This window comes from Selaginella moellendorffii, unplaced genomic scaffold, assembly GCF_000143415.4.
Source record: "Selaginella moellendorffii unplaced genomic scaffold, v1.0 SELMOscaffold_33, whole genome shotgun sequence".
Lineage (NCBI taxonomy): Eukaryota > Viridiplantae > Streptophyta > Lycopodiopsida > Selaginellales > Selaginellaceae > Selaginella > Selaginella moellendorffii.
Genome location: NW_003314294.1, coordinates 525122 through 550419, shown reverse-complemented (window position 1 = coordinate 550419; position 25298 = coordinate 525122). Strand labels below are relative to the sequence as shown.

Genomic DNA, 25298 nt, shown 5'->3' with positions numbered 1-25298 from the left:
GCCAGAGACTGCAACACAGGAAGTAGCTTGAGAAGCTCGTCATCGCTCCTCTGCCCAGTGAACTTCCCAATCACAATCTCGTTGCCACTCCCAGGTTGGCAAAAGAAGCCAGGGTCGTCGTCCACCAGCACAACCTTGTGCAAGTCCCTGCCGAGGATGGCCAGATCCTTGAACAGCGCCTCCTTGCCGAGGCGGGTGTCGTGCCACAGCATGCAATCACTCAGGCCAAGAACGTACTGGAAGTGAGTCCCGCGAGGATCCAGCTGCTTGACAACGCAAGCTGCATAGGGGGCTGAGCTGAAGAGCACAACCTTGGCAAACAGCGCCAGGGCGTCCAGGAACTCGTCGAGATGCAGTTGCTTCTTGATGCACTTGCGACTGCAATTATCTCTCACCTTGAAATCACATTGGCTCCGCTGGTGCAGCAGAATTGACGTGTCCAGATCCAGCGCAACTGTCATCCTCCCCTCAAGCACAGTGTCCTGCAGCGGCAGGAGTGTATTGTTGCTCCTTGCGATGGCACACCAGCGACGTGGAGAATCACATCTGCCTAGCCTCGTCTCTAGCCTCGTTGGTGACCTCTACTAGAACCTTTGCCAACATCCTAACCCAGGGCTACCCATAAGTCAGACAACTCACACATATTGGTTGATCTTGAGTGATTCTCGCTGTGATGCACTCCTCAAAGAACTGTAGTCACTGCTGCACCACCAACCTCCGCTCCATGCGCTCCAAGGCTGTTGGACGAAGCATCCTTCCAAGAACCTTCTCTTTTATTTCACTCCCTTCCTTTTACACACATGTTATATCCAGAAATTAGACACACCCTATTTCTAGCTGAATATTCCCTTATTCCCCCACTATAACCAAGAAAAGAAGGAAAAAACCCTTGACTTTGACCAAGTCTTATTCTTGAGCTGGCTCTAGCCCTCGAACATCACCCGGGCAACAATTGTGCTCAGTCCTCAGAACACTCCTCTCCAAATGAAACTTGATAGTGCTGTAGTCAAGCTCCGTTCACAAGTGTGGGCAAAGGATTACTAGCAAAATCCTCCAGCTTGACTGAGCCATTAATATTCATAACCTTCACGTGATAAGGCCCAATTCAGCAGATTTTAAGCTTTCCTGGAAGCTTCTAGTACTTGCTCTTATACAACAATATGAGATCTCCTTCTTGAAAACTCTTAGCTCATAAATGATGGTCATACCACTTGTGTTCATGTTGGAAAGCTTCACAAGCTTGGAAAGCAAGGAGGTGAGTCTCATTTAGCTTCTCCAATTGCTCCAGTCACTGCTGAACAGCTCCATCCTAGTCATAATTGTGAGCTACTGCTGTCCGTAAAGAAGGAAATTCCAACTCAAGAGGAAGGATTGCCTCCTGGCCATAAACCAATTGGAATGGTGAGAACTGTGTAGTTACCTTGTAGGCAACCCTGTAAGCCCATAGTGCATCAAGAAGCTTGGTATCCCAGTTGCTAGCACTTGTGTTGCAAAGTTTAGTCATGGTGTTGCATAGTGTCATATTGGTTCTCTCAACTTGGTTGTTTGCTCTTGGATGATATGGTGTTGAACGTTGATGGGAAATGCCATACTTGGCTATGAGAGCTATAATAACCGCATTAATAAAATGCATACCTTGATCACTCACAAGCTCAAGTGGGCAGTCGAAGCGCATGATGATATTTTTGTAGAGGAATCTTGCTACCTTCTTGGCCATATCCTCAGTAAAAGCCTCAGCTTCCACCCACTTGGTCACATAATCCGTGCAGATCAAGATATAATGATCCTAGTGATGTCACGTAGGCTTGAACAGCCCCATGAAGTCAGTTCCCCACTTCTCAAAAGGTAGAGTTGGAATAATCAGATGTAACAGCATTGCATCTCATCGAGTAGGACGCCCAACACGCTAGCATGGATCACAACTTCTCACAAACTTTGCCACATCCTACTGAAGCATTGGCCACCAATAACCAGTTTGGAGCACAAGCCGTATAGTTGTTGCTGTTGCATAATGCCCACTGTAGGGAGAATCATGGCAAGAGCCAATCACCTACTGCACCTCATGAGGAAGAATACAGCACATCAAAACACCATCTCTTCCCTCCCTATAAAGTTGGCTAGCAATCAGGGTGAAAGCTTGTGACTGGTATAGAAGCTTTTTCTGTGCCATGTTTGGCATATCATCAAGAAATCTGCCAGCAGCAAGAAATTCTGCGATACCCTGATACCACTCCAACATAGCTACTACAACTTGGTATAACAGCAGCTCCTCTGCTTCTGATTGAGTTGAGAATGCATCTGGAATTTCTGCAGAAACCTACCCGCCCTCCAATAAGAAAAGAGGAGCATGAGCAGCTCATCATAAACTCCTTCCCTGGTGGGTTCTTCTGGTAATCTCGAAAGATGATCAGGCATCACATGAGATTTTCCCGGCTTCAACACGATCTTGAATTCGAATTCTTGAAGCAGAAGCAACTAGCAAGTGATTCAGCCATGTCAACAGGGCTTGTTGACAAGATAGTGTAGCGTCTGGTGATCTAGATAGAAGAGAAATGGCTTTCCCAACAGATAGTGGCAATATTTGGAAACAGCAAACACCATTCCCAAGCCCTCGTGTTCAGTGGCTGTATAATTCTTCTCAACCAGAGATAACTGCCTACTCGAATAAAAGATGGGTTGATCCCAACCATTAACTGGCTGGCATAAAACAACACCAATAGCAAAAGTTGAGGTGTCAACATGCACATGGAATTTCAAATTCCAGTCTAGCGGCTTAAGAATTGGAGCGGTCGTCAAGGTTCAATTCAACTGTATAAAGGAAGCTTGGCACTCAGGGGTCCACGCAAAAGGAATGTTCTTTTTCAAGAGGCCTGTCAAAGGAAAAGCTACATCGACATAATGCCAGATAAAGCGTCGGTGATAACCAACATGGCCGAGAAAAGCTTGTAGCTCCTTCACGGTCTGTGGTGCCTCAAGCTCCTCCACTACGTTCACTTTTGCAGGATCTACCTCCAAGCCTCGAGCCAAGACGACCCTACCAAGCAACACACCATGTGTTACTCTGAATTGGCACTTCCCAGGATTAAGAGAAATACCAAACTCTGTGCTGTCCCACTCCAGACAGAGTGCTGTCCCACTCTGTAACGAATGCCATCTTTGCTTGATCCTCAGGAGCCACTTGGATCTGGTTATATCCATTATAACCATCCATAAAACTTTCCCTACGACCCCATCCAACACCACATCTGTGAAGGGAAGAGGAAATCCATCCCGCCTTGTTGCAGCATTAAGGCGACGATAATCCACGCACACTCTAAGCTTACCATTCTTCTTCCGGACCACTACGATTGGCGAAAGCCAATCTGTAGTCTCCACCTCTTCAATAAATCCTGCATCTAATAGCTTCTGAAGCTCTTCATGCACAGCCTTAGCATAGCTTGGATTCATTTTATAAGCTCTTTGTTGTTGTGGCACTGCATATGGAAGCAAGGGAATCCTATGTTGCACCAGCTCTGGATCTACTCCAGCGAGTTCAGCATAGCTCCATGCAAACACATCTCGAAACTCCAAAAATAGTTGACGATAATCTTCCACCTCCTTGGTGAGTTGGTGTCCCACCATTAACTCATGTCGCTTGTCACCAACCTGCTCCATAAACACAGCTTGTGCCTGGTGTGCCTTTCCAAAATAATCTGAATCCACTTGAGAACGAGCGGAAGTCTCCTTAAGTGGAAGATCAGCAACCTGCTCCTTAAAAAAATAGCTGGGATAATTTCCTGCTTCCAACTCAGCTGTTAGCACCACGTCCACGGAAAATTGACGACCAGCTAGCTCTTGAGGTCCATCCCTTATCTGAATTGGTTGAGTTGGTGATGACTTGAGCATATTACGATCCTTGCATGCTGCCACTTCCTTGCTTTTTAACCTTGAAGCCTTCTAGATATTCAGCATGTAAGAAAAGTAATAGTCAAACAATTGATATCAGACAAGATGATTATCCAAGATCGATGATTATCATCTTCCACCACCAGAGTACCAATCACATAGTCATGACTAGCCCGCACCTAGAAAAGCCACGCTGGTCACAGTGCCCTCGATCACATAAAAAGGCACCTCGTGAAAGTCTCCATCACCAATCACCACATTGGAACTCATGAGACCCAACACTGGAAAAACTCCACTATCGGCATAGACGACAATGTAATGCTTAGGAAGAGTTGTAATTGCCAAGCCTGCTCGAGCTGCTCCATCTTTTGTCAAAAAGTTTCCAAGTGCTCTTAGATCCACCATTGTTGTGAGTTCCACATTCTCCAAAAATGTTGTGAGATGCATCACTTTGGTTCCTCCCATCCAGGCCTTAGAACTATCCATTGTCTGGAACACCATTGGCATTGGCATAGCTTGATTTTCAGCTCTTGATCCCAACACCGTGATAAAAACTTGCTCGTTGGGCTCATCCCCTTCTTCCATGCCGATCTGCACTCTGTCACTGCCATGTGGATTTGGAATCCACAAGTGAAGCAGATTGTTCCACTGATGAGACACTCTTGCCACCTTAAAGAAATCTTGTCCCAGCAGGATATAGTTGTCCATTTTCCAAGGTGCCACCAGAAAATCCAAGTCAACTGGAAATTCTGGTATCTTGATCGTTAAACCTGGAACTCTATATATGATTTGCTTCAACTCTCTTGCTCGCATAGCCCAGCACGGCTGCTCCACTGGAATAGCTTCGAGCTGGCAAGTGGCAACTAGTTCCTCGCTCAAAAAATTGTTCCTCACATTAGGATTCAAAATGCCATCTATCCACTTCTCGTGAAGCACCGTAGCTATGTAGCAAGGGAAAGGGCTTCGTCCTCACCACTGTCTAGCACCAGTCTCTTCTTCCACCACCTGTATGCTGCTGAAAGGCAACTCTCCATCCTTTCCCCACAGCCAACACTCAAGCTCCTCAGTGTTGCATGCTGAAAGAGGCTTACCCCAGGAATTCTTGGCAACAACAGCCACATCCACCATTTCTAGCTCCTCACAATTGGCTGTGCTGCCGCTACCCTCCTCATCGTCCTCACTACTTATTTGGCTGCTAGAATTGGATGTATCAGAGCTGTCTTCATCCTCCTGTTCTGCCCCAAGTACTCGCCCCAAGTACTTGGACTTTAACACGATTATTGCCATCGCCAATGGCAAGAATTCTTGTATGCCAATTATGCACAGCTGCCGCCTGTAGAAGCCAAGGACATCCGAGCAGCAGTGGATAGCCCAACATGCCCTCCTTCATCTTCAAGACCACAAAATCGATGTGGAAAACTAAATCAGCAATCTGAGTGCGAACACCAGTCACAATTCCTTTTGGTTGGACACATCTCTGGTCGGCCATTTTAACCATAAACGGCACTGGAACTGGTTCTTGAAGATTGAATTTTTGCCATGTCTCCTCAGGCAAAATATTCACCCCACTTCCATTATCGATCACAGCGTGACATATCAGCTCGCCTTGCATCTCCATGTCTATACAAGGGGAACTGAGATCTGTGATAAGGGGCCAAGCTGAATTAACCAGTACTTCTCGATGTCCCTTCATGGCCACAACCAACACTTTCCTCATGCCTGGAGCCAATTGCAAGAGCTGGGCGAATGTGATGTTCGGGCGTTGACTATCCAAGTCTTGAAGAATATTGCATGGTTGCGTTTCCAGATTCAACACTCGTTTTCACTTCTTGCGTAGTGCCTTCGCGACTCCCTAGCCCTAGTTGAGGTAGTTCTTTCAGGATCAGGAATTGGTTTATCTTGGTCATTTGTAGCTGGTGGATCTGATCTGGGCTGTTTGCTCTCTCTTTTCTCCTTGCAGTTCTTTCTGGTGATTTCCTCTAGGTCATCCTCCTCCTCAGCATCATCAATTATAGAGTTCTCCATCTGTTGACACTTCCATGCCCATGTCATAACTCTAGATTCTAGTGCAGCTTGCTGGACAAAAATTGCATTGCTTTCTATGACCCCTTTTCCCTTGCTTGGCTTGAGCTTACATGCAAGCCCTGTTTGATAGATTCCACATATGGGCTGGTACCCAATCTGTTTCTTGGGATGTGGACAGTTTGGTGAAATGTGGCCCATCTCATTGGAGTTCCAACATTGAACAAGTCCTCTATAGGGAACTCCTCGTCCATGCCCGCCTGCTTGTTTTTCATGCAAAATCCAAATAACTGCCAGTTATTTGTGGCCCTAAGGTTTAGGGGTTAAAACCTAAAAATATTTCTAAAAATTATTCTTGACCACAAATTAATTGGAGCGATGGTGGTTTTCTAGTCAAGGGCTGAAGAGGCGTGGTGAATGGCTATAGAGGACAAGTATTTGAGGAAGTTGTTTTCATGATAGATCAGCATTGACCACCCTAAGGCCAAGACTTGTTTTCGTTTTATAAGTTGACTCGATTTACTTCCCATGCAACGTTTAAGGTTTCTACTATATGATCCAATTGATACATGGACCATCTATCACTGGGAAGGCCTCTCCATCGCCAGTGGACATGGGATCCCGATCTCCGAGCAGACGAGCCGTACGATATCACCCGACACTTGCCCGAGCGTCATCTTGTTCACCGTGATCACCATCGCGAAATCGTTGTCGGGGTCGCAGTAGCCAAACGAGCCCCCAATCCCAGAGTGTCCAAATGCCATCTTCTTCTTCCCTGCGCCTGCGCTAGTATCACCAGTCTTGAGCTTCCAGAACCCAAGCCCAAACTTCTCGCTGTCTCTAGTAACCAGGCCGCTGTACTTCCCGCCCCCTACAAACGCGTCGTGGATGTCACCACTGGTGAAGATCTTTGCCGGTGCGTCTTGCTCTTCCTGGAAGTGGATCTGGCCCCCACTCAAGTCCGATGACAAGCTCCTCGTCTTGCAGCAATTTTTTCCTGTTATCCGGGATCCCTTTTTCCTCTTGGCTGTGCTCGAGGATCCTCCCAGGGGCGGTCGATGAGCGTGGCTGCCGAGAGGTGGCTTGGACGAGGACGTGCCGGGGGGGACGCGTCCACCACTTGCAAGCGTCGCGTAGAAGCGCGCCAGTGCCCGGGCCGAGAAGTGGCCGTTTGCAGCTGGGATGGTTGCCCGCCTGATGAAGAGCATGTTGAAAAGGCTTGGCAGCGAGCTCACGGACAGAGGCGATCCGTTTGTCAGGAAGTCTTCGAGTGACGCCGGTCCGACGCCATCGCTAGTCGTCCCTACTTCCAGCGTCGAGAGATGCGTTCTTAGAGCAGCAGCGGATGCCGCGGGTATGTTCTTGAGCTCCTCGGGATCCATAGTGAGCGATGCGAGGCGCTCCTCCACGCCTGCCAGTAAGAAACGCTTGTTTTATAACGCATGTCATAGACTTGAGAATGTCTGGACTGTACCAGGAGGAATGCCGACGTAAAACTCGCCAGTAACATTCAGCGGTGTAACAAACGCTTCTTCGATAAGTTGTTGGAACGTTTTCCCGGTGGCTTTCTGCAAGTAAAGAAAAAGAAATGTAAAACTGCACGAGGCCTGTCAAAGAAACGTTGTACCTCAGCTATCCCACCGCATATCCATCCAAACGAAAGAGCGTGGTACTTTTGATCTTGGCCAGGGGGTGATTCTGGTTTGGCGGCTGCAATGAGCTTTAGCATCTCACTCCAATCGCACATAGCCAGAGGATTCTTCCTTAGCACATCATACAGCGCATTTTGTAGGCCACAGGTATGGTTCAAGGCATGTGCAACCTGTCATACAGAAAATGAGACTCACAAGGAAAATCTAAGATTTAATGTTACTGTGCAAGCGTCCTTGTGATTCTCCGCAAACTCGGGCCAGATGCTGGAAATCTTTTCCGCCAGCGATAGTTTTCTAGGAAACGAAGTACAAATGATGTCAGCCTTAGTGGCATAACCGCAAAAATCTCACCCGTGATCTGCAAGCCAGTGTAACAAGGCCGCCGTAACTCCTTTTGTGGCGGAGAACACCGGAAACAAACTGTCACAACGCACCGGGCGAGGATCATACTTTCCAAGGTAACCAGCCGCTGTATCGACGATAACTTTCCCATCCTTGTACGCACAAACCTGGAAAACATTGTTCTAAACTAAAACTGGTATAGAAAAAACTTACTTGAACACCAAGTATCCGTTGTTGCTTGTGCATCTCACGTAAAAGTTGATGGAGCTTGACCTCAGCCTGAGAATGCAATGGACTATCAAAAATTGGTAGTTCGTTCCCACTATTAGAGCGACCACCACTGCAATTAATTTCGTGTCAGACTATAGCAAATAGAAACAGTACAAACCTATATAGTACTGCTTCTGCGTATGGCTTCATGATCTCAAGATAAACCACTCTCGCACCGAGTACCGAAGAGAGTCCTGCAACATCCTAATGAATCTCTACTCTTTCTGAAAGTCACAAGAGCTTTACCTCTTAGTAGGCCTAGGACTCGCATGAAAAACACAGCGTCAGTTGGGAAAGCAGAAACCTGAAAGCGTCACGGAAATTGGTCTTTAAATCTTCGAAACATGACCACTTACTGGAGTACGAAGAGTCTCTTTACTGTCTAGCCTGGATTTTAAACGTTGGATGCGCTTATCGTTATCTTTGACGAGCTCTTTCATTTCGGCCTGTCAAGTTTCAATGTTCTCAAAGTCCAAATACGTAAAACAACCTTACCACAGATTCCTCAGCCGGCAAAGAACGACGGAAAAAAAAGTTGGTGATTTCCATCGCCTCTTCTGGCATGTCCAGCTTCAGAACAAGCCCCATCTCAGAAAATGCGGACAACAAAGCAGAATAATCTCCCTACACAAAGCAGTGTTAGCACGCATTGTTTTGTTTTCGACGTACCTCGGCAGCAGCAAGAAGCATCTTCGCCAGTGACTGCCTAAAAGGCATTGAGATGGACTTTGTGAGCCCGAAGTCAAGTAAAATTGGTCGGAAAGGTGGTTGAGTACTTATTAGAAAATTCCCTGTTCACGAAAAGATGTTAGCATTTCAGGAATTAGTTTCAGTCCACTCACCAGGATGAGGATCGGCATTAAAAAATCCGTCGATATAAATCTGGTGAGCGTATGCCCGGGTGATAGTTTCGACAGCAGCTTGCTTGTCCACGCCTAGTCTATCAAGGCCAGCCACATCATTTATACGAACTCCATCCATGTACGTGAGAATCAGGACTTTCTCGGCTGACTGTTAACAACAAACAACAAAACTCGAGTTACAGCAGCTTGGTTTTCAAGAAGCTTAACATGAACCTGAACGACTTCAGGTAGAAGCACATCAACAGGATCGATACTGATGGTACCGTCTTTGGTCCATGATTTGAGGTTGTGTGCTACTTTCTTAGTGTTTTCTGGAGAAGAAGAAAGTAGAAGTAAATAAAAACAAAGAATGCATGGAAATGTCCATACCCGCTTCCTGGTTGAAATTCAACTCTTGGGGAACTTCTCTGCACCATTCGTCTAGAACAGGGCCGAAATCGTAATCAGGCTCCGCCCATGCGACCCACTCAACAATCACTCGTGCATTGTACAAGTCCTGGACAAGCGAATCCCGATCAATGGCTGGCATGAGAATTAAGTCTCTACGCTACAAATACCTCTAAAAGGTGTTAAAATGTAGAACCTGTAAAACGCACTCCTTAATGCCTTGATGTTGGACTTTCACTACAACATCACGGCCGTCCTTCATGCGCGCCCGATGAACTTGCGCTATCTGTGTTGAAAAAGCAATACGTTAGCTTGAGTTCTAAGACAAGAAAAAAGAATCGAAGGCGAAAGAAACTGACCGAGGCAGTAGCTAAAGGCTTCCGGTCGAACTCTGAGAACAGCTCGTCCAATGGTTTTCCCAGTTGCTTTTCTATAGTAGCGGATACCTGGCGAAAGAGAAGGATCAATAAAGAGAGAACAAAAAAAAATAAAAAATGAGGAAAGCAAGTTGCCTCGGCAATGGGACGAGGAGGTAGTGAGTCTTGGAGCTGGCGAAACATGGAGATGTAAGCTTCCGGAAGAACATCCGCTCGAGTGGATAAATACTGCCCAAATTTCACCCACAGTCCCTCCAATTCGGTGATCGCCGCCAAAATGCGCTCGGCATTCCTGTGATGGATGCGATCCCACAGCAGGTTCTGATCCTCCTTGGGCAATCCAGCGGCCTTCTTGCGCGCGGCCTGGAAATTTTCGACCGGTGGATCAATCGCAAGCTCTCGAAAAGCAAGAGATACGCACCCTGTAATCCAAGAAGACCTGCAATGCTACCCGGAACACCTTGACGCGCCTCCAGAGTGCGCTCCCCCACGCCATTTGGTCGGTGTCGCGCTCCAAAACCCTAGCTCGCTCTCCACCACTGCGATCGCCATGTCCGAAAATGCCGGCTTAAAAGGCATCTCCGCCGAGCCACAGTCGTACGATTAGAATCAAGGATTCCAAAATCTGACGGTTGCGTCGCTCGCAAAAGCAAGAAGCTTCCTTCACGATCAAACCATGCTTCTGGAAGTATCATTAAAAACCTTGAGACTAAAAGTTGACAAATATTAACATCATCTCCTGATTAACACTTTGAAATATCATGCTGGTTCGTCTCTATATAACTAGGCCTAGTGGCTTTTGTTTGACTGGTCACAGCCGTATTGTCTGTGGAAACTAGAACAACCTTTTTCTCTGGAAAAAAAAAATTGAAAAGAAAATCAAGAAAATGAGGTTTGACACTTCAATTTTATGTACAATTTCCTCCGTACTTGCTGTTGTAAATCGATCTTATTGCTAAGCTCGAATGCTAAACTTTCTATCCAGCTCTAAACTTGCTTGTCACTCTCTTGAAAGCAAGGACGAGCAACACGTTCCAAACGCTAGAGATGTTCATTGTCAAAACTACACCTTCAACACACCCTTCAAGTTGGCTTGAATCATCGTCTCTCCGTACAAAATCCCAGTATAAGTTCACAAAGTGGAGCACTATTGGCCATGGAGAATCCATCTTCAGCATTGGGCTAGCAATGGCACCTTAGCCGCGCATGAACAAAACTCAAGATCATGTTTTGCCCCGATCAAACTGAGCAGCAGCATCAGGCCTGCACGATTTCTACAAATCGCTACTACACCAGAAGGGAGAATGTACTCAAAGCTTCAACTACAGATGATGATCTGATGCCCATTTCATAGTCAAAGAGGCTGCGATTCACCAGGATTCACCAGTCCATCTTTGGAGTGCGCTATCTTCTCGCAGCGGTGGTGGCCGCGCATGGCTGTGGTGGCCACCATGACGGAGAGCGTCACCACCACAAGGCATTGACGTCTAAAAGGCAATCGGAGTATCAAGTCACCATTCCCGCGCACAAAGTGGTATATGCAGCTTCAGTGATTCATCTGATTGTTAGTGCTACTGATCGCATCTACAGGCGCAGATAGCGATTGAATGCACCCAGGCGAAGATTCGTGTTCCATTTACGTATGATCAGGTGGTGATTCGTATCGATGGCATCGATCACAGTCGCTGGTTCTGCCTGATGGTGGTGAGGAGAACCAAGCGTTGGTCCTCCATACGAGATGAAAATGCTCGCTAGCAAGAGCTTCTCAACGAAAATGCTGCTGCTATTGTCTAGGTTTATTTCATAATACGTTTGTTAATCTATAGATATTTCTGGATAAAACAATAACGAAAGAGAAATGTTAGCGTACTGACCCTTAATAAAAAACTTATAAAAATGCAACACATATCATCAGGCAGGGCATATCAAGCGAATCACGTCTTCTTTCCTCGCGAGAAGCTTTCGCGAGCTTCGCGATGGGCGCCGACCTCGTCTCCAAGCTGCGCGCCGTGCTCCTCCACCACCAGGTTCGTCTCGATCCAGTGCCGCAGCGCCAGCACGTCGAGGATCCCAACGATCCCACGCTCGCCTACATTTCCCGGATGCTCCTGGACGACGAGGAGGAGCCGCCGCTGATGATCCAGCTCCAGGATCCCTATAAGAATCTCATCGCGGAGCTCGGCGCCCTGGTCTCGGCGGGCCGTGGGGATTCCAAGCGTCGAAACATTTCGCTGCTGCCGCCGCCGCCGCCGCCGCCGCCGCCGCCACTCGACGGTCAAGGTTTCCAAGAATCCAGGACGAATCTCTTCAAATCGATGCTCCTGGAGGCGGCTCGAGCAGTGGCTGGGAATCACGGCGCCGACGTCTACAGGATCATCAGCGAGGTGAGGAGCCTGGCATCGCCAGGGGGCAGCAGTGAAGAACGCACGGCCTTGTTCTTCGCGGATGCCCTGATTGCGCGCTTCACAGGGTTTGGGCCACAGGTATACAGTGCCATGGTGAAGGGGATCCGAGAGAGGCACTCTGTCCACGTCCGGCTGCTCAATCTCCCATCCTTCAGGGTCACCCAGCGATTTGCCGCTTGCAACATCTTCAACGTTTGCCAGGACGCGAAGAGAATTCACATCGTCGACTATGGGATCCAGTATGGCTGCCAGTGGCCTCACGTCATCAAGGCGCTCTCGCAGCGCCCGCAAGGCCCCCCGGCGATGAAGATCACCGGGATCGACCTTCCTCGCGTGGACGTCAAGGAGACGGGGAGAAACCTCGTCGAGTTTGCCAAGAGCTGTGGAGTCTCGCTCGACTTCGACGCGATCACGAGCACGTCCTGGGAATTGGTCCAGCCCAAGACGCACGTCGAGGACTTGCTCATCGTGAATTGCAACCTCCGCCTCCGGCATTTGCGAGAAGATGGCAGCGTCGGGAACAATCCGCGGAAGCTCTTCTTCGAAAGAGTTTACAGCCTCAAACCGGACCTGTTCATACAGTGCGTGTTGGATGCCACCTCCAACTTGAGCTCTCCTTTCTTCATCCAACGTTTCGAGGGGGCGCTCGATACGCTTTTCACGAGGATGGAGCTGTTCGAGACGCTGCTCCTGCAAGAGGACATGCCGGAGGAGTATGATTTCATGGGGAACATCATTGCAAAGGTGATCATGGACGTGGTGGCTCTGGAGGGCGTTGAAAGGATTGAGCGGGCAAATTCTTACAGGAGCTGGGACTCGAGGGCTAGAAGAGCTGGATTTGAGCTGCTGCCGGTTCGACCGGAAACGATCGAGGTGGTGAAGGACGTGTGGTGCAGCAGCAGCAAGCTAAACAACAACTTCAAGCTGGGCGTGGATGGGCACTGGCTGCTGCTCGGATGGAAGGAGAGTATCGTCTTTGCGATGAGCGCCTGGAGGACGAGCAAGTAGAAACTCTGGTCAGCTTTTCCAAAGTTCCTTTTCTAGCATAGATGACGCTGTCTGTGATTTAAAGTAGACACGGAGATTGGAGCTACAAGGGCTGCAGCGGAAACAATCTCCACTTGCGGTGGTTGCCAACTTTGTGCTCTTCTGCGGCTTGCTCGAGCATAGAGACGATGAAGAGCTCCGCGTTGTCGGACAATGCCCTCTCGGAGCTCTCACCAAGACCAGGGACAGTGACAACGATCCCACGACGCCGCAGGATCACTCCAAAGTTCAGCTTTTGGTCAAGAACACGGCTGCTAGATTCTCCGCCCATGACTCCCGCGATCCGGAACCAGATCACTTCCGAGAGGTTCTTGCTGCCGCGTTCTCAAAGTCGATTGCGTGTGCTCGTTGTTATCTTGGGGTATCTGCCTTGATCTTTCTGACGGAGTCAACTACTTTGAATACGGCTTGCAGAAGGATGGATTGGGACGAGAGGACAGTGCAGTCTCCAAGTTTTGCTTTCTATGACAATCAGGGAAAAGGCTGTTTGGTGTGATCGTAGTGTTTACTCATTGGCTTTATTTCATGGATGTTGAAGGTTTTTAAGTAATATTGGGCTCCACCAGCTAAATGATTCACTCCAATAAATTAATTACCTTAACCAGTTGTTAAAATGGAGTCAAGCAAAGTTGTTTCTATCTATAAGCCTGAATTTGGATTTACTAAAGAAGACAAATAAGCATCTTATGATACCAATAAAATTATTGGAAAGGAAAGTAAATTAGAGTTGATATTGATTTTTATAAGGCGTGACTAAATGTGCAATGCTTTCATGATGTATGCCCCTACATGTGTATGGACGGGATGATGACATTGCAAGCTTCAGTAGACCTAGACAAAATTAATGCCATATGTTTACCTACAACATCAAAGCAATGCTGAGCATGTCTAGAGGTAAGGTGGTTGAGACAAGGGCTCTAACTATTGATGTAATGGAAGAACTGAATGCTGGTCCTTTTGAAGAGATCAAAGAAGAATTCAAACTAAGTGTGAATACTCTTCAAACAAGAACTAGTCAAGGAAAATGCTACTTAACAAAGAGTATAGTGATATATAGTATATATTATTTATTATTATTTGTATTAGATGCCCACACTACTTTCTGTGTGTCAGTTTTGTACAACACTAGATTGCCATCATTCTGCATCACTAATATTGATGAAATCAATCCGCCTTCCATAGTATTTGTTGCCCAAACACAAACACTCTCATTCTCAAGCACACCATTCCCATCCATTTGCAATGCAAAGTAGCAGCCAGTTTGGCTACTTTCTCTCACATCTGTTTTCCACAAGACACCACTTGCCTTTTTGACCACCATGTCACACCCATACCGCACCTCCATTGAGTACCACCCATTTTGAGACTCCAACTTTGACCCAGCATTGACCCTTGAGTAGACTCGTGACTTTGGCCCACTCTGGATCATGTTGACATATGGGAAGCATGACCCAAGATCGTATAGCATAGAGCTCTGATGTGAGTCTTGCTGAGTTGCCTCGTCAAGCACATACTCCATCCCAAATCTTCCATTAATGATTGTAATATAGTTTGCTCCTGTTGCATACAAGTTGTTCAACATTATATGTAGGAGGTTCTGAAATGCAAAGATAAGTTGGTAGCGTCTAAGCGTGTCGTCATGTGTTGGTGTGGCATCACAGGTGTTGCTGTAAAAGGAGACACGGAGGAGGCACTGCTGGCTGCCAACTAAAACAACCGTAGCAAATATACCAGGTGAGACTGGGCCGCCTGGGATGTTCGTCACCAAGCTGGCAAGGCCGCCTATGATGATTGGAAAGTATTCACGACGTATTCTCCCTCCTATGCCTGGATCAACAATTATTTGAGGGCTCGAGTGAGGGATGCTACTTAATAGGGTCACCAACAACAAGATCAACATGATAATAGATCAAACCTTTCTATCTTATCTGTATAAGTAAAGTTGAGGAGTCGTTTAAGTCCGCCATAATATTGACTTTTGCATACAGATTAGAATTTTAAATTTTGTCCATATTCTTGATACTGAATATTCACACCTCGGTACGTGAAAATAATTTTACCCTCAAAAGATTGAAACAGACAAAAATACCCCTGGAAGTTTCATGAAGTTTTAAGAAGTTTTTATATAGATGAATTCCTATAAGAAATGGCAGACATGATTAACACATTCACACTTGCAATATACAATATAAAACTATACAACTGTGGGAAGCTAGACACAAGTGGTACAATATCATAGAATTTTTTTTTTGAGAAAACTTATTAAACGCACTCAAAAGCTATGTAAATTGCCCAAATGAAAATTATATAGACCTAAAATTGGGTTTTGAGAAAACCCTGTATAAAAAGGTTTATGCTGCTCAAAAATTCTAAAGAGATTTAGAGAAGATATATTAGTATAGATAAGAAAATATCAAAATGTAGTCAACTTGTAAAGTACCCAAGATCAAACATACCATACATACATTATTACAAACATCTAGATCTATGAGCAAACTTAGGTTTCATTCCAGCTTGAAGGAAACAATCACTCCTGCGGCAAATTTCTCTTTCAAAGTGCGACTGGTGCCAGGCGGCGCAATCGTGATGATAATAAGAGTGAAGAACAGATGCCTTGGACATTTCAAAGATATTTATATCTTAATTTTTCCAAGAAGCATCAGCATTGAGGATGATTTCTGAACTCCAGGAAAGAATAAATCGCTGGATATGAGATCCTCGGCAGCTAGTTGACCAGATCAAGTGCAGAGATCCACTTGGCGGTGATCATTGGGCATGTTTCGAAAGTAGCTCCATCCCCACTAGAACAGCCCAAGCTGGCCGCAAGCACCAAGAACGCTCACAAACGCCGAATGCTCGGGATCAAACGCCACGTTGATGGTGTCTCTGCCGTGATCCTGGCAATGCGACAAGGCCGTGTTCAGGCGATGAGATCTTTCTTCCCGAGAAGGCAGCGAACATCCGCTTGGCTCTGGTCGTATGCCCGCTCCGGGCATATGCTCTGACGATGGAGGAAACAACTCTCTCGGCTTTGGCATTTAAAAGATAGCCAATTCCACGTCATGAGGCGTGCTCGGGAATTCGTTCGAAAAGGCCTCGTTGAATTCCAGGAAAACATGTTATCGAATCACAGATTAGCTTCGCTTTTATCAAATACCCACACCGGGCATATGCTGTAAGAATCGTAGTCCACTAAACTTATCCGGCATTGCATCAAATTATCTTTCCTTTTCAATATCTTTGACCTGATTCCAGGCTACAATGTTCTTGTCTCCCATAGCAATTCCTTCACTCCCGATAGCCGTTTTGGCATATCCTGCGCAGCAATCATGTTGTTCCACAAGAAACGATTCCTTGCAGATCCCATGCGATCTCTCTCTTGCTTCTTGCAAGCTCCCACATCTTCCAAACATCTGGATTTCCAATTTCATGAATGTGCATGGATCCATCCAAATTCATGGATGGATTGTGCAGCTGCTTGCTGCACAATCGTCACTCCCCCCGAATTCGTAAATCTCTTTTGCACGCGACAGATTCCTGGTTTTGCTGCAAAATTGGAGGATCTCGCCGTGAACTCTTGCTCCCGTTGGTACTGCATTTCTTAAACAACGACCATTTCACGGAAGAATTCAGCTGAAATATGTGACGATCGATCTTTTCAATTTTCTCCTATGATAATTATACTCTAGTGTTGGAAAGCTAAACGTCGCTATACGTCGCAATCTTTCACGTGAGACTGACAATTATGCCACATACTGCTCCTTAGTCTAAACCTTTTGAGTAGGAGGCACTAACCTGTTTAAAAATGGTTCAAGTTTTAGAACTTTGTGCTTTGTTTTAGATTCCATAACCATTGTTGAACGTTTAAAAAGTGATATTTAGGGAGTATAAATTTGCAAGCCCAAATCCAAATTTGCAAGAAATCATGTCGAGTTCTTCTTTCCTTCTAGCATTGCTTTGCATATCCATTAGGAGCTTAGCTTCTGCTGCTTCGGCTGGAGAAGAGGACTCGGTTTCTATCTTTCAAGTCACCGGTTCGTAACTCAAGTTTAATTGCTGGGCTTACAAATACATGTGTAATGCAGATGGAAAGTTGGGAGGGATATCCTCAGTGGGTATCCTTCAAGATCACAAACCTGGGACGAGACACCTTAGAAGTGAAAAACTCCTTCTTATCATATGGAAAGTGGTATAAGTACCCAAATAAGAACAATGATGGCAGTGCACCAGGTGGGATAACCATTGCTGCTGGAGCAACCTCTCCCAACCCGCCATTTGCTGCATGTGGAAGGCAAGGTTCTCCATCTGGGACTACAGGTGGATTTGACATCTATACAAAGGGCTTCAAAGTTGCCACTATACACTTTGATTGTCCATACACTGGCAATAATAAGCTGTCTGTCAGCGATGAGTGCAAGAATTGTGTTGTGCAGCTTCCGTCCTTTTCTACTTCCGGTGCACTGGGAGACCTTGTACTCAAAGTGGTGGCACTAGTTTAAGCCCCCGAAAGTGAAGCGTAGCAAGCTCCATTGCCAGTGGTCACACTGGTGTCCTTTCAAATATTATGTGGTGGAATAAAATGCTATGCGTCTGGTCTTAATACCGAAATACACTCTAAGATCATTGAAATGCCAAACAAAATCTATCTCCGATCTCAGAAAGCTTCCTCTGGTGAAGGTATCACAGCTTAAGTCCATCCCCCAATGATTTGGACAACTCTTCATATGAGTTCTTCGGCAATGGTTTAGTGAGCTTAAGAGTGCGCATTTTGGATCCACTGAATTCTTCAACCCTAGCATGTTCCCAGTGCTTCGGTGCCATAATGCCCAAGGTTCCTGGATATGTCAGCAAACGATTTCTTCTGTCAATGAAAGATCTGGCTCTGCTTTGGGGCTCTAGATTTCTTCATGAAATAACATGGGTCCAAATTAAATGAGATTTAAGGTACAAGAAAGAAAAATAGATGACTTTCAACATTATTCTATTTGAAAAGTGCAGACCACATTTTGTAGATATATTTGAAAGTTTTAAATTACCCATACATTTTCAATCTTTCAGGTAAAAAATTGTAATTTTCCCTTAATTTTTTATAAATCCTCTAGTTTATTAGATCCTTGGTTATTAGGAGTATTGGTGTATAAGAAGCATGACCCAAGATTTATTAGTATGGTATTCATATCATCATATCATATATGGCATAGAGTTATGAGGTGGTTGTTGTTGGCTTGCATCATATAGCATGTACTCAAAATGTGGTGATAATTTTGTATCAAAGTTAAGAAAATCACAAGAGAAACTAAATAACCCAAATGCTTTATGCATCTTCTCTAACAAGCTCTTGCTTAAGAGGAGTTAATTGAGGAGGATTTACATTTAATTCAAAATCTTCTTTGATCTCCCATTCAATTCTTCCACTTCACAAGCAATCAAAGCTATTTCAACCACTTTACCTTTTGGAATCACTGAGTAGCCTTTAATATCATATACACTACATAGGTAAGTAGCTATACTTTCAAAAACTACATCAATGTTGATTCTTGATGGCTTGTCAACACTATCTATTTGACTCACCACATGATCATATATGAATGGAAGACACATCTTGGCATCTATGCATTCATGTGTATTTGCAAAATGGTCAATAATCATCTATAGTGTGCAATTCATAAATCAAGCTAAAACCAAGTTTTAAAACTAAGTCAAGGGTGAGATCATAAAAAAGACTTTTTAGGATGTTCAGCCAAAACTTAAATTTTAAAAAACGATTTTTAATTTTTTTTGAAGTAGATATATGCAACATTACATTCCACATTTATTTATATTTTAAAAAATCATAAAGGATCTAATAGAAAAATTAAAATTTATATTCACTGTAAACTACTAGAAAATATCTATTTTCTGGCCCACCCTTTCATGCTTTGACCCCCAAATGAATTCAAACAACAAAAAAATTCAAATGAAGTGAAACAAGCACAAAAAAAGTCAAATGAGAAGAAAAAAATTAAATAAAGATAAATATAAACATATGGTGGCTCACAATTGGACTATAAATTGTTTAATGTTTCAAAATATTTGACTATATATTTAATGAAATGGGCCATTAGTGTTGACCCTCCATGTCTTAATATGTGTTTTAAGGATAAATTTACTCAATGACTTAAAGAGTGGGTTTTCAATTTAGATATACACAATTTATAATTCAACACATCATGATTATTATTCATAGGCCCCATATATTTGTATTAAAATCCTTTTGGCATTATCCATTTTGGATAGCTTCCTCTGGTTTTACCTTTTAATAATTTTTAACTTTAAATAATACCTATTATCTATTATTCTTTATGAATTTATGCCCTTGGGCTTTATATAATGTTTTTATGATATTAAACATTATTTCCTTGGTAATTTAGGTGTTTATATTGCAACATATGTGATCATAAAATAAGATTTAAATATACTATCACTGTGGATCTTTGGAACCTCAAAGGATAAATAAAGATAAATAGTTATTAAGGGTTTTTTCATTAAAAAGTTACCCCTTTTCTATTTGGATTCAGGGGAAAGAGATATAGTGCATTATATATAATATCAAAATAAATGACATGATTTTAATTCTTATTGATTAATAACTATTTAAAATATAATATACCCTTGAGCAAGATATAGTCTTAATTGAAATTATATATATTGCACACCCATGTGTATTTCCTTCGTAGTGCATGTGATTATTGGATATTATCATCAAGTAATTGAGTTATCATATCTTACAATTCATTATTAGTATTTCCATATTGTCATCCATACAAATAAAATCTTTTATAAAATCACTATTATGACTTATAAATTCATAATTATATTTTACAATTCTAGGAGGAAGTGCATATGATGGACAAACAACATCTTTAACAACATTTAAAATTAAAGAACTTATAAATAAAATCATGTTCTAGATCCCTCTCCTGATGAAGAATCAAGAACTATCATTAACACCAGATAACACTTCACTAAACCTATTGCTCAAGAAAAAGAACATTACTTACTCAAACTGCTTGTTCTGTGACTATGGTAAATCTCATTTGATCCTGACACTTGTAAAGGCAAATTGAGAAACCTCCCTCCATTCTTGGATAGACACTCCTGCTCTACTGACCAAGGCCATGAATCTAATTATGTATGGGGTGCCACCCCATGAACTACCTTCTGGTGTGATAATGACAGATAGAAGATTTACTCAAGGAATGAGTGAGCCAAATGCAATTATTTCTTAGAGCTATTTTTCACTTTCATACTTCACTGTCTGACTGCGTTTCTCTTCGTATGGCACTAGAAAAAAGTGAATACTCTTTGGACAGGGTTCACTATCAAGCAGTACCTTTCCTTCAAAGGCGTTTGACACTGAGATTTACTAACCTGACCAATCATTTTTACATATTCCCGTTTGCATTTCAAGAGAATCTGGACTGGACTCGGTCTTCTTCCATCGAGCCGAGCTCCACTCTTCCAGGGATTTTAGATCACTCTTCATCAGAGAATCCCTGATGCTGCACTAGTCAGCGTTAATATACACTAGAATAGAAACAACTTTAAAGAAGGAACAAATGAGAAACTTACCGCAGTTTAGCCCGCTTGCTTGTTCTGCGGCCTCCAGGTGCTCATCGCATAGAGGACCCTCTCTTTCCATCCGAGTAGCAACCAGTTCCCATCCATCCCCATCTTGAAGTTGCAATTGGGCTTACTGCTGCACCACGCTGCCTTAACCAGCTCCACCGCTTTCGGCCTAACTGGTTCCTGCTCAAATCCAGCTCGTCTAGCCCTCGAATCCCAGCTCCTGTAAGAATTTGGCCGCTCCAACCTTTCAACGCCCTCCATAGCCACCACGTTCATGATCGTCTTTGCCATGATGTTCCCTATGTAATCGTACTCCTCCGACATCTCCTCTTGCAGCAGAGTCTGAAACAGGTCCATCGTCATGAAGAAACTCTCGAGAGCCCCCTCGAAACGTTGGATGAAGAAAGGGGAGCTCAAGTTGGAGCCGGCATCCACCACGCACTGTATGAACAGGTCCGGCTTGAGGGTGTAGACCTTCTCGAAGAAGAGCTTTCGCGGATTGTCGCCGACGCTGCCATCTTCTCGCAAATGCCGGATGCGGAGGTTGCAGTTGACGATGAGCAAGTCATTCACGTGAGTCTTGGGCTGGACCAATTCCCAGGACGTGCTCGTGATCGCCTCAAACTCGAGCGAGATTCCACAGCTCTTGGCATACTCCACGAGGTTTCTCTCTGTCTCCTTGACGTCCACGCGAGGAAAGTCGATCCCTGTGATCTTCATCGCCGGCGGTCCCTCTGGCCGCTGCGAGAGCCTCTGGATGAGCTGGGGCCACTGGCAGCCATAGTGGATCCCATAGTCGATGATGTGAATTCTCGTACCTCCTTGGCAAAAGTCTAGAATGGTGCCGTTGGCAAATCGCTGGGTGACCCTGAAGGATGGGAGATTGAGCATCCGGACGTGGACCGAGTGCCTCTCGCGAATCCCTTTCACCATGGCGCTGTAGACCTGCGACCCAAACCCTGTGAAGCGCGCAATCAGGGCATCCGCGAAGAACAAGGCCGTGCGTTCTTCACTGCTGCCCTCTGGCGATGCCAGGCTCCTCACCTCGCTGATGATCCTGTAGACCTCGGAGCCACGATTCCCCGCCACCGCTCGAGCCGCTTCCAGGAGCATCGATTTCAGGAACCCCGTCCTGGATTCGTGGACGTCTGGCACCGAAATATTTCCAGAATCGTCTGGATGGATGAGATTCCCACTGCCGCCGGGCGAAGACACCAGCGCGGCAAGCTCCGCGATGAGATTCTTGTAGGCATCCTGGAGCTGGATCATCTGCGGCGGCTCCTCCTCCTCGTCCAGAAGCATCCGGGAAATGTAAGCGAGCGTGGGATCGTTGGGATCCTCGACGTGCTGGCGCTGCGGCACTGGATCGAGACGAACCTGGTGATGGAGAAGCGCCGCGCGCAGCTTTGACACTAGATCGGCGCTCATCGCTGGGGATAGAGACAATAGCCATTCACGAGAATGGAGCTTACGAGCACGAATCTCTTGATCCCATTCTTGCGGCACGCTTCCACGAGGTTTAGGGTTCCTCGATAGTCCACCTGAGGAGAAAGAATGTATGATCGATCGAGTCGAGATCCTGAAAGAATCTACCTTCTTGGGAAGCATGACCCAAGCATAGAGCTCTGACGTGAGTCTTGTTGGGTTGCCTCGTCAAGCACATACTCCATCCCAAATCTTCCATTAATGATTGTAATATAGTTTGCTCCTGTTGCATACAAGTTGTTCAACATTATATGTAGGAGGTTCTGAAATGCAAAGATAAGTTGGTAGCATCTAAGGGTGTCGTCATGTGTTGGTGGATGTTCGTCACCAAGCTGGCAAGGCTGCCTATGATGATTGGAAAGTATTCACGACGTATTCTCCCTCCTATGCCTGGATCAACAATTATTTGAGGGCTCGAGTGAGGGATGCTACTTAATAGGGTCACCAACAACAAGATCAACATGATAATAGATCAAACCTTTCTATCTTATCTGTATAAGTAAAGTTGAGGAGTCATTTAAGTCTGCCATAATGCTGACTTTTGCATACAGATTAGAATTTAAAATTTTGTCCATATTCTTGATACTGAATATTCACACCTTGGCACCCGAAAATAATTTTACCCTCAAAAGATTGAAAACTACAAAAATACCCCTGGAAGTTTCATGAAGTTTTAAGAAGTTTTTATATAGATGAATTCCTATAAAAAATGGCAGACATGATTAACACATTCACACTTGATATACAATACAAAATTATACAAGTGGGAAGCTACACACAAGTGGTACAATATCACAGAAAAAACAATTACAGAAAACTTATTAAAGCTATGTAAAATTGTAAGTATATGCCCAAATGAAAATGATATAGACTTAAAATTGGGTTTTGAGAAAGCCATAAAAAGGTTTATGCTGCTAAAAAATTCTAAAGAGATTTAGAGAAGATATATCAGTATGTGAGTGCCTGGAATATGGAAAGGGAATACAGAAATATGCATATCAATTAGCCCAAAAACCCTAGCTTATATATAGGAGCGAGTGGTCCGGATTGAAACCAATCCAACGGCTACCAAAATCCCACTACGCTAATATTAGTATACGGCATCGTAGCCGTACACTTGGCCCTCACATCATCCCCTCCTCTCGGAATAATGGAAGGCTATCAGGGTTCTCTTGTAGATGGGCCGGGATCTAGAGGAGAAGAACGTCAAGAGGAGGCATCGGCGGATCTGTAGACGGCATTAACTGCTCCTGATCCCTTTGTATGAAGCGTTTCAACCGCTGCACATGCACAATCTCCAGAGGATCGGCCCGCTGGACGTCATACCGAACCTCATAAACTTGAGGTCCAACTTGCCGCAACACCTGATATGGTCCTTTCCACTGTGCAAGGAGCCCCTTAGATAAACCACGTACTGTAAGATGGGGAAAACGGACTAACACCAAATCATCCACTTTGTACTCTGCAGGTGGACGGTGATAGGAGTTGTAGTGCCATTGTTGTCCCACTTGTACGCGGCCTAAGTGTTCGGCAGACTCTGCTTGGACAAGTGGAAGAATGCTCGTCAAATAGTGATCCTATGACCTAGCATCAGGAGCTCGTGGCAATCGTGAAGGTAAACCCAGCTCCGTTGGTAATATTGGATCATGACCATATAGAAGTTTATATGGTGAAGCACCAACAGAACTCTGCACCCCTGTGACATAGGCATACCGAAGAGACGGCAAATAACCATCCCAATCCGAATGTTGAAAGTTCACATACTTCGCAATCATCCCTTTGAACGTCCGAACGAGCCGTTCCACCAGACCATCTGATTGTGGATGATAAGCACTCGTAAAAGTGTGGCGTATCCCCAACCGAGACATCAAAACATGAAATACCTCAGCCATATAAATGCAAGACCATTATCCGAAAGAATCCGCTCTGGACAAGAATGTTGGAACACCACTCGATTGAGGAGAAAGTATCCAACAGCAGTTGCAGAGGCGCTAGCAAGAGCACCAACTTCCACCTAACGAGTCAAGTAGTCAGAAGCAATAATAACATACTCATTGCCAGTAGTCGACTGTGGAAAAGGTCCCATAAGATCAAACGCCACCAACTCAAATGGACGGGAAATTGCAATTGACTCCAACCGTCCTTCCACAGCACAAGGGGGAGTATTACAAGCTTGGCCCCAAACACAGCTACGCATATACCGGATAACATCATGTCGCATTTCTGGCCAATAGAAAGACCTACACAACTTCTTAGTCACACGACGATATCCCATATGCCCACCTAGAACAAGAGAATCATGGTAAGCATGGAGAAACCGTGGAATAAAGATAGAAGGCAGTAAATGATCATCAGGATCCGTCCCCACAAAATAAAGAAGGCCATCTTCAAGGCGATATTGAGAATGTAAATGCCGGAAAGGCAAGTCATCCACAAGTGATGCAGGATCCTCAAACGCATCATGAAGCCTTCGAATCCACGGCTCAATCTTTTGAGCCTCGCGAACCTCATCAAGAGAAGGTAGATCTTGCTATGCGCCTTGTGGACACTAAACATCAAGTACAACAACCGCTGACGGCACTGAATCCTCGTCTAGAAAATCCACAGATGTTGGAACAACAGGCTCATCAGAAATATGATAAGAAAGTGGAGAAGGAAGAGGACTTCAAGAAAGGGCATCAGCATCAGCCATAAAACTCCCTGGGCGATGAACATCTCCTTGACGTTTGCACGTAAAATCTTGATCTCCTTGGGTGACCAACGACGAACAGGAACCTTGATTGGACGAGCATCCCCGGTTGTGGCAATCTTGGCCCCTGACGATAGGTCAAATTCAAAGAGATCAGAATACTCCTTCATGAGCTGGTCAACAGCTGCAACACAAAGATCATCAGAGGGATCGGAAAAGGGAAGAGCAGAACAAGATGGAAACACAAGAGGAAATAGTGGGGGAAC

At 45.0% G+C, this 25298-nt stretch overlaps 4 protein-coding genes and 1 pseudogene across 4 annotated transcripts; 2 read left to right on the top strand and 3 right to left on the bottom strand.

Annotated features, from left to right (window-relative positions):
• Positions 1-540: 540 nt before the first annotated feature.
• On the bottom strand, positions 541-3885 carry LOC112348815. Its single transcript, XM_024682038.1, has 6 exons — positions 2831-3885; positions 2599-2656; positions 2060-2317; positions 1421-1786; positions 716-789; positions 541-604 (listed from the first exon to the last, which is right to left on the bottom strand). The coding sequence occupies exons 1-6, from the start codon at positions 3883-3885 to the stop codon at positions 541-543; spliced, it is 1875 nt and encodes a 624-aa protein (XP_024537806.1).
• Positions 3886-6357: 2472 nt separating this feature from the next.
• LOC9638948 lies at positions 6358-10352 on the bottom strand (annotated as a pseudogene).
• Positions 10353-11695: 1343 nt separating this feature from the next.
• LOC9638660 (scarecrow-like protein 34) lies at positions 11696-13851 on the top strand. The gene is made up of 2 exons (XM_024682214.1): positions 11696-13219; positions 13276-13851. The coding sequence occupies exon 1, from the start codon at positions 11775-11777 to the stop codon at positions 13209-13211; it is 1437 nt and encodes a 478-aa protein (XP_024537982.1). The 5' UTR covers positions 11696-11774; the 3' UTR covers positions 13212-13219; positions 13276-13851.
• Positions 13852-16711: 2860 nt separating this feature from the next.
• LOC112348814 (asp-hemolysin-like) lies at positions 16712-17749 on the top strand. The gene is made up of 2 exons (XM_024682037.1): positions 16712-16819; positions 17336-17749. Exons 1-2 carry the CDS (start codon positions 16712-16714, stop codon positions 17747-17749), a joined length of 522 nt encoding a protein of 173 aa, XP_024537805.1.
• A 2799-nt stretch (positions 17750-20548) lies between these two features.
• LOC9638947 (scarecrow-like protein 31) lies at positions 20549-22466 on the bottom strand. Its single transcript, XM_002977028.2, has 2 exons — positions 20862-22466; positions 20549-20791 (listed from the first exon to the last, which is right to left on the bottom strand). Exon 1 carries the CDS (start codon positions 22464-22466, stop codon positions 20868-20870), a length of 1599 nt encoding a protein of 532 aa, XP_002977074.1. The 3' UTR covers positions 20549-20791; positions 20862-20867.
• Positions 22467-25298: the final 2832 nt, after the last annotated feature.

Coding starts and splice junctions, on each gene's coding strand:
- LOC112348815 (XM_024682038.1), bottom strand. CDS start 3,885: ATGCTCAAGTCATCACCAACTCAACCAATTCAGATAAGGGATGGACCT. Junction 2,657..2,830: donor CCTTTTGCGTGGACCCCTGA/GTGCCAAGCTTC, acceptor TTATTCGAGTAG/GCAGTTATCTCTGGTTGAGA. Junction 1,787..2,059: donor GCTGTATTCTTCCTCATGAG/GTGCAGTAGGTG, acceptor TGACATCACTAG/GATCATTATATCTTGATCTG.
- LOC9638660 (XM_024682214.1), top strand. CDS start 11,775: ATGGGCGCCGACCTCGTCTCCAAGCTGCGCGCCGTGCTCCTCCACCAC.
- LOC112348814 (XM_024682037.1), top strand. CDS start 16,712: ATGGATTGTGCAGCTGCTTGCTGCACAATCGTCACTCCCCCCGAATTC. Junction 16,820..17,335: donor CAAAATTGGAGGATCTCGCC/GTGAACTCTTGC, acceptor TGTGTAATGCAG/ATGGAAAGTTGGGAGGGATA.
- LOC9638947 (XM_002977028.2), bottom strand. CDS start 22,466: ATGCTTCCCAAGAAGGTAGATTCTTTCAGGATCTCGACTCGATCGATC.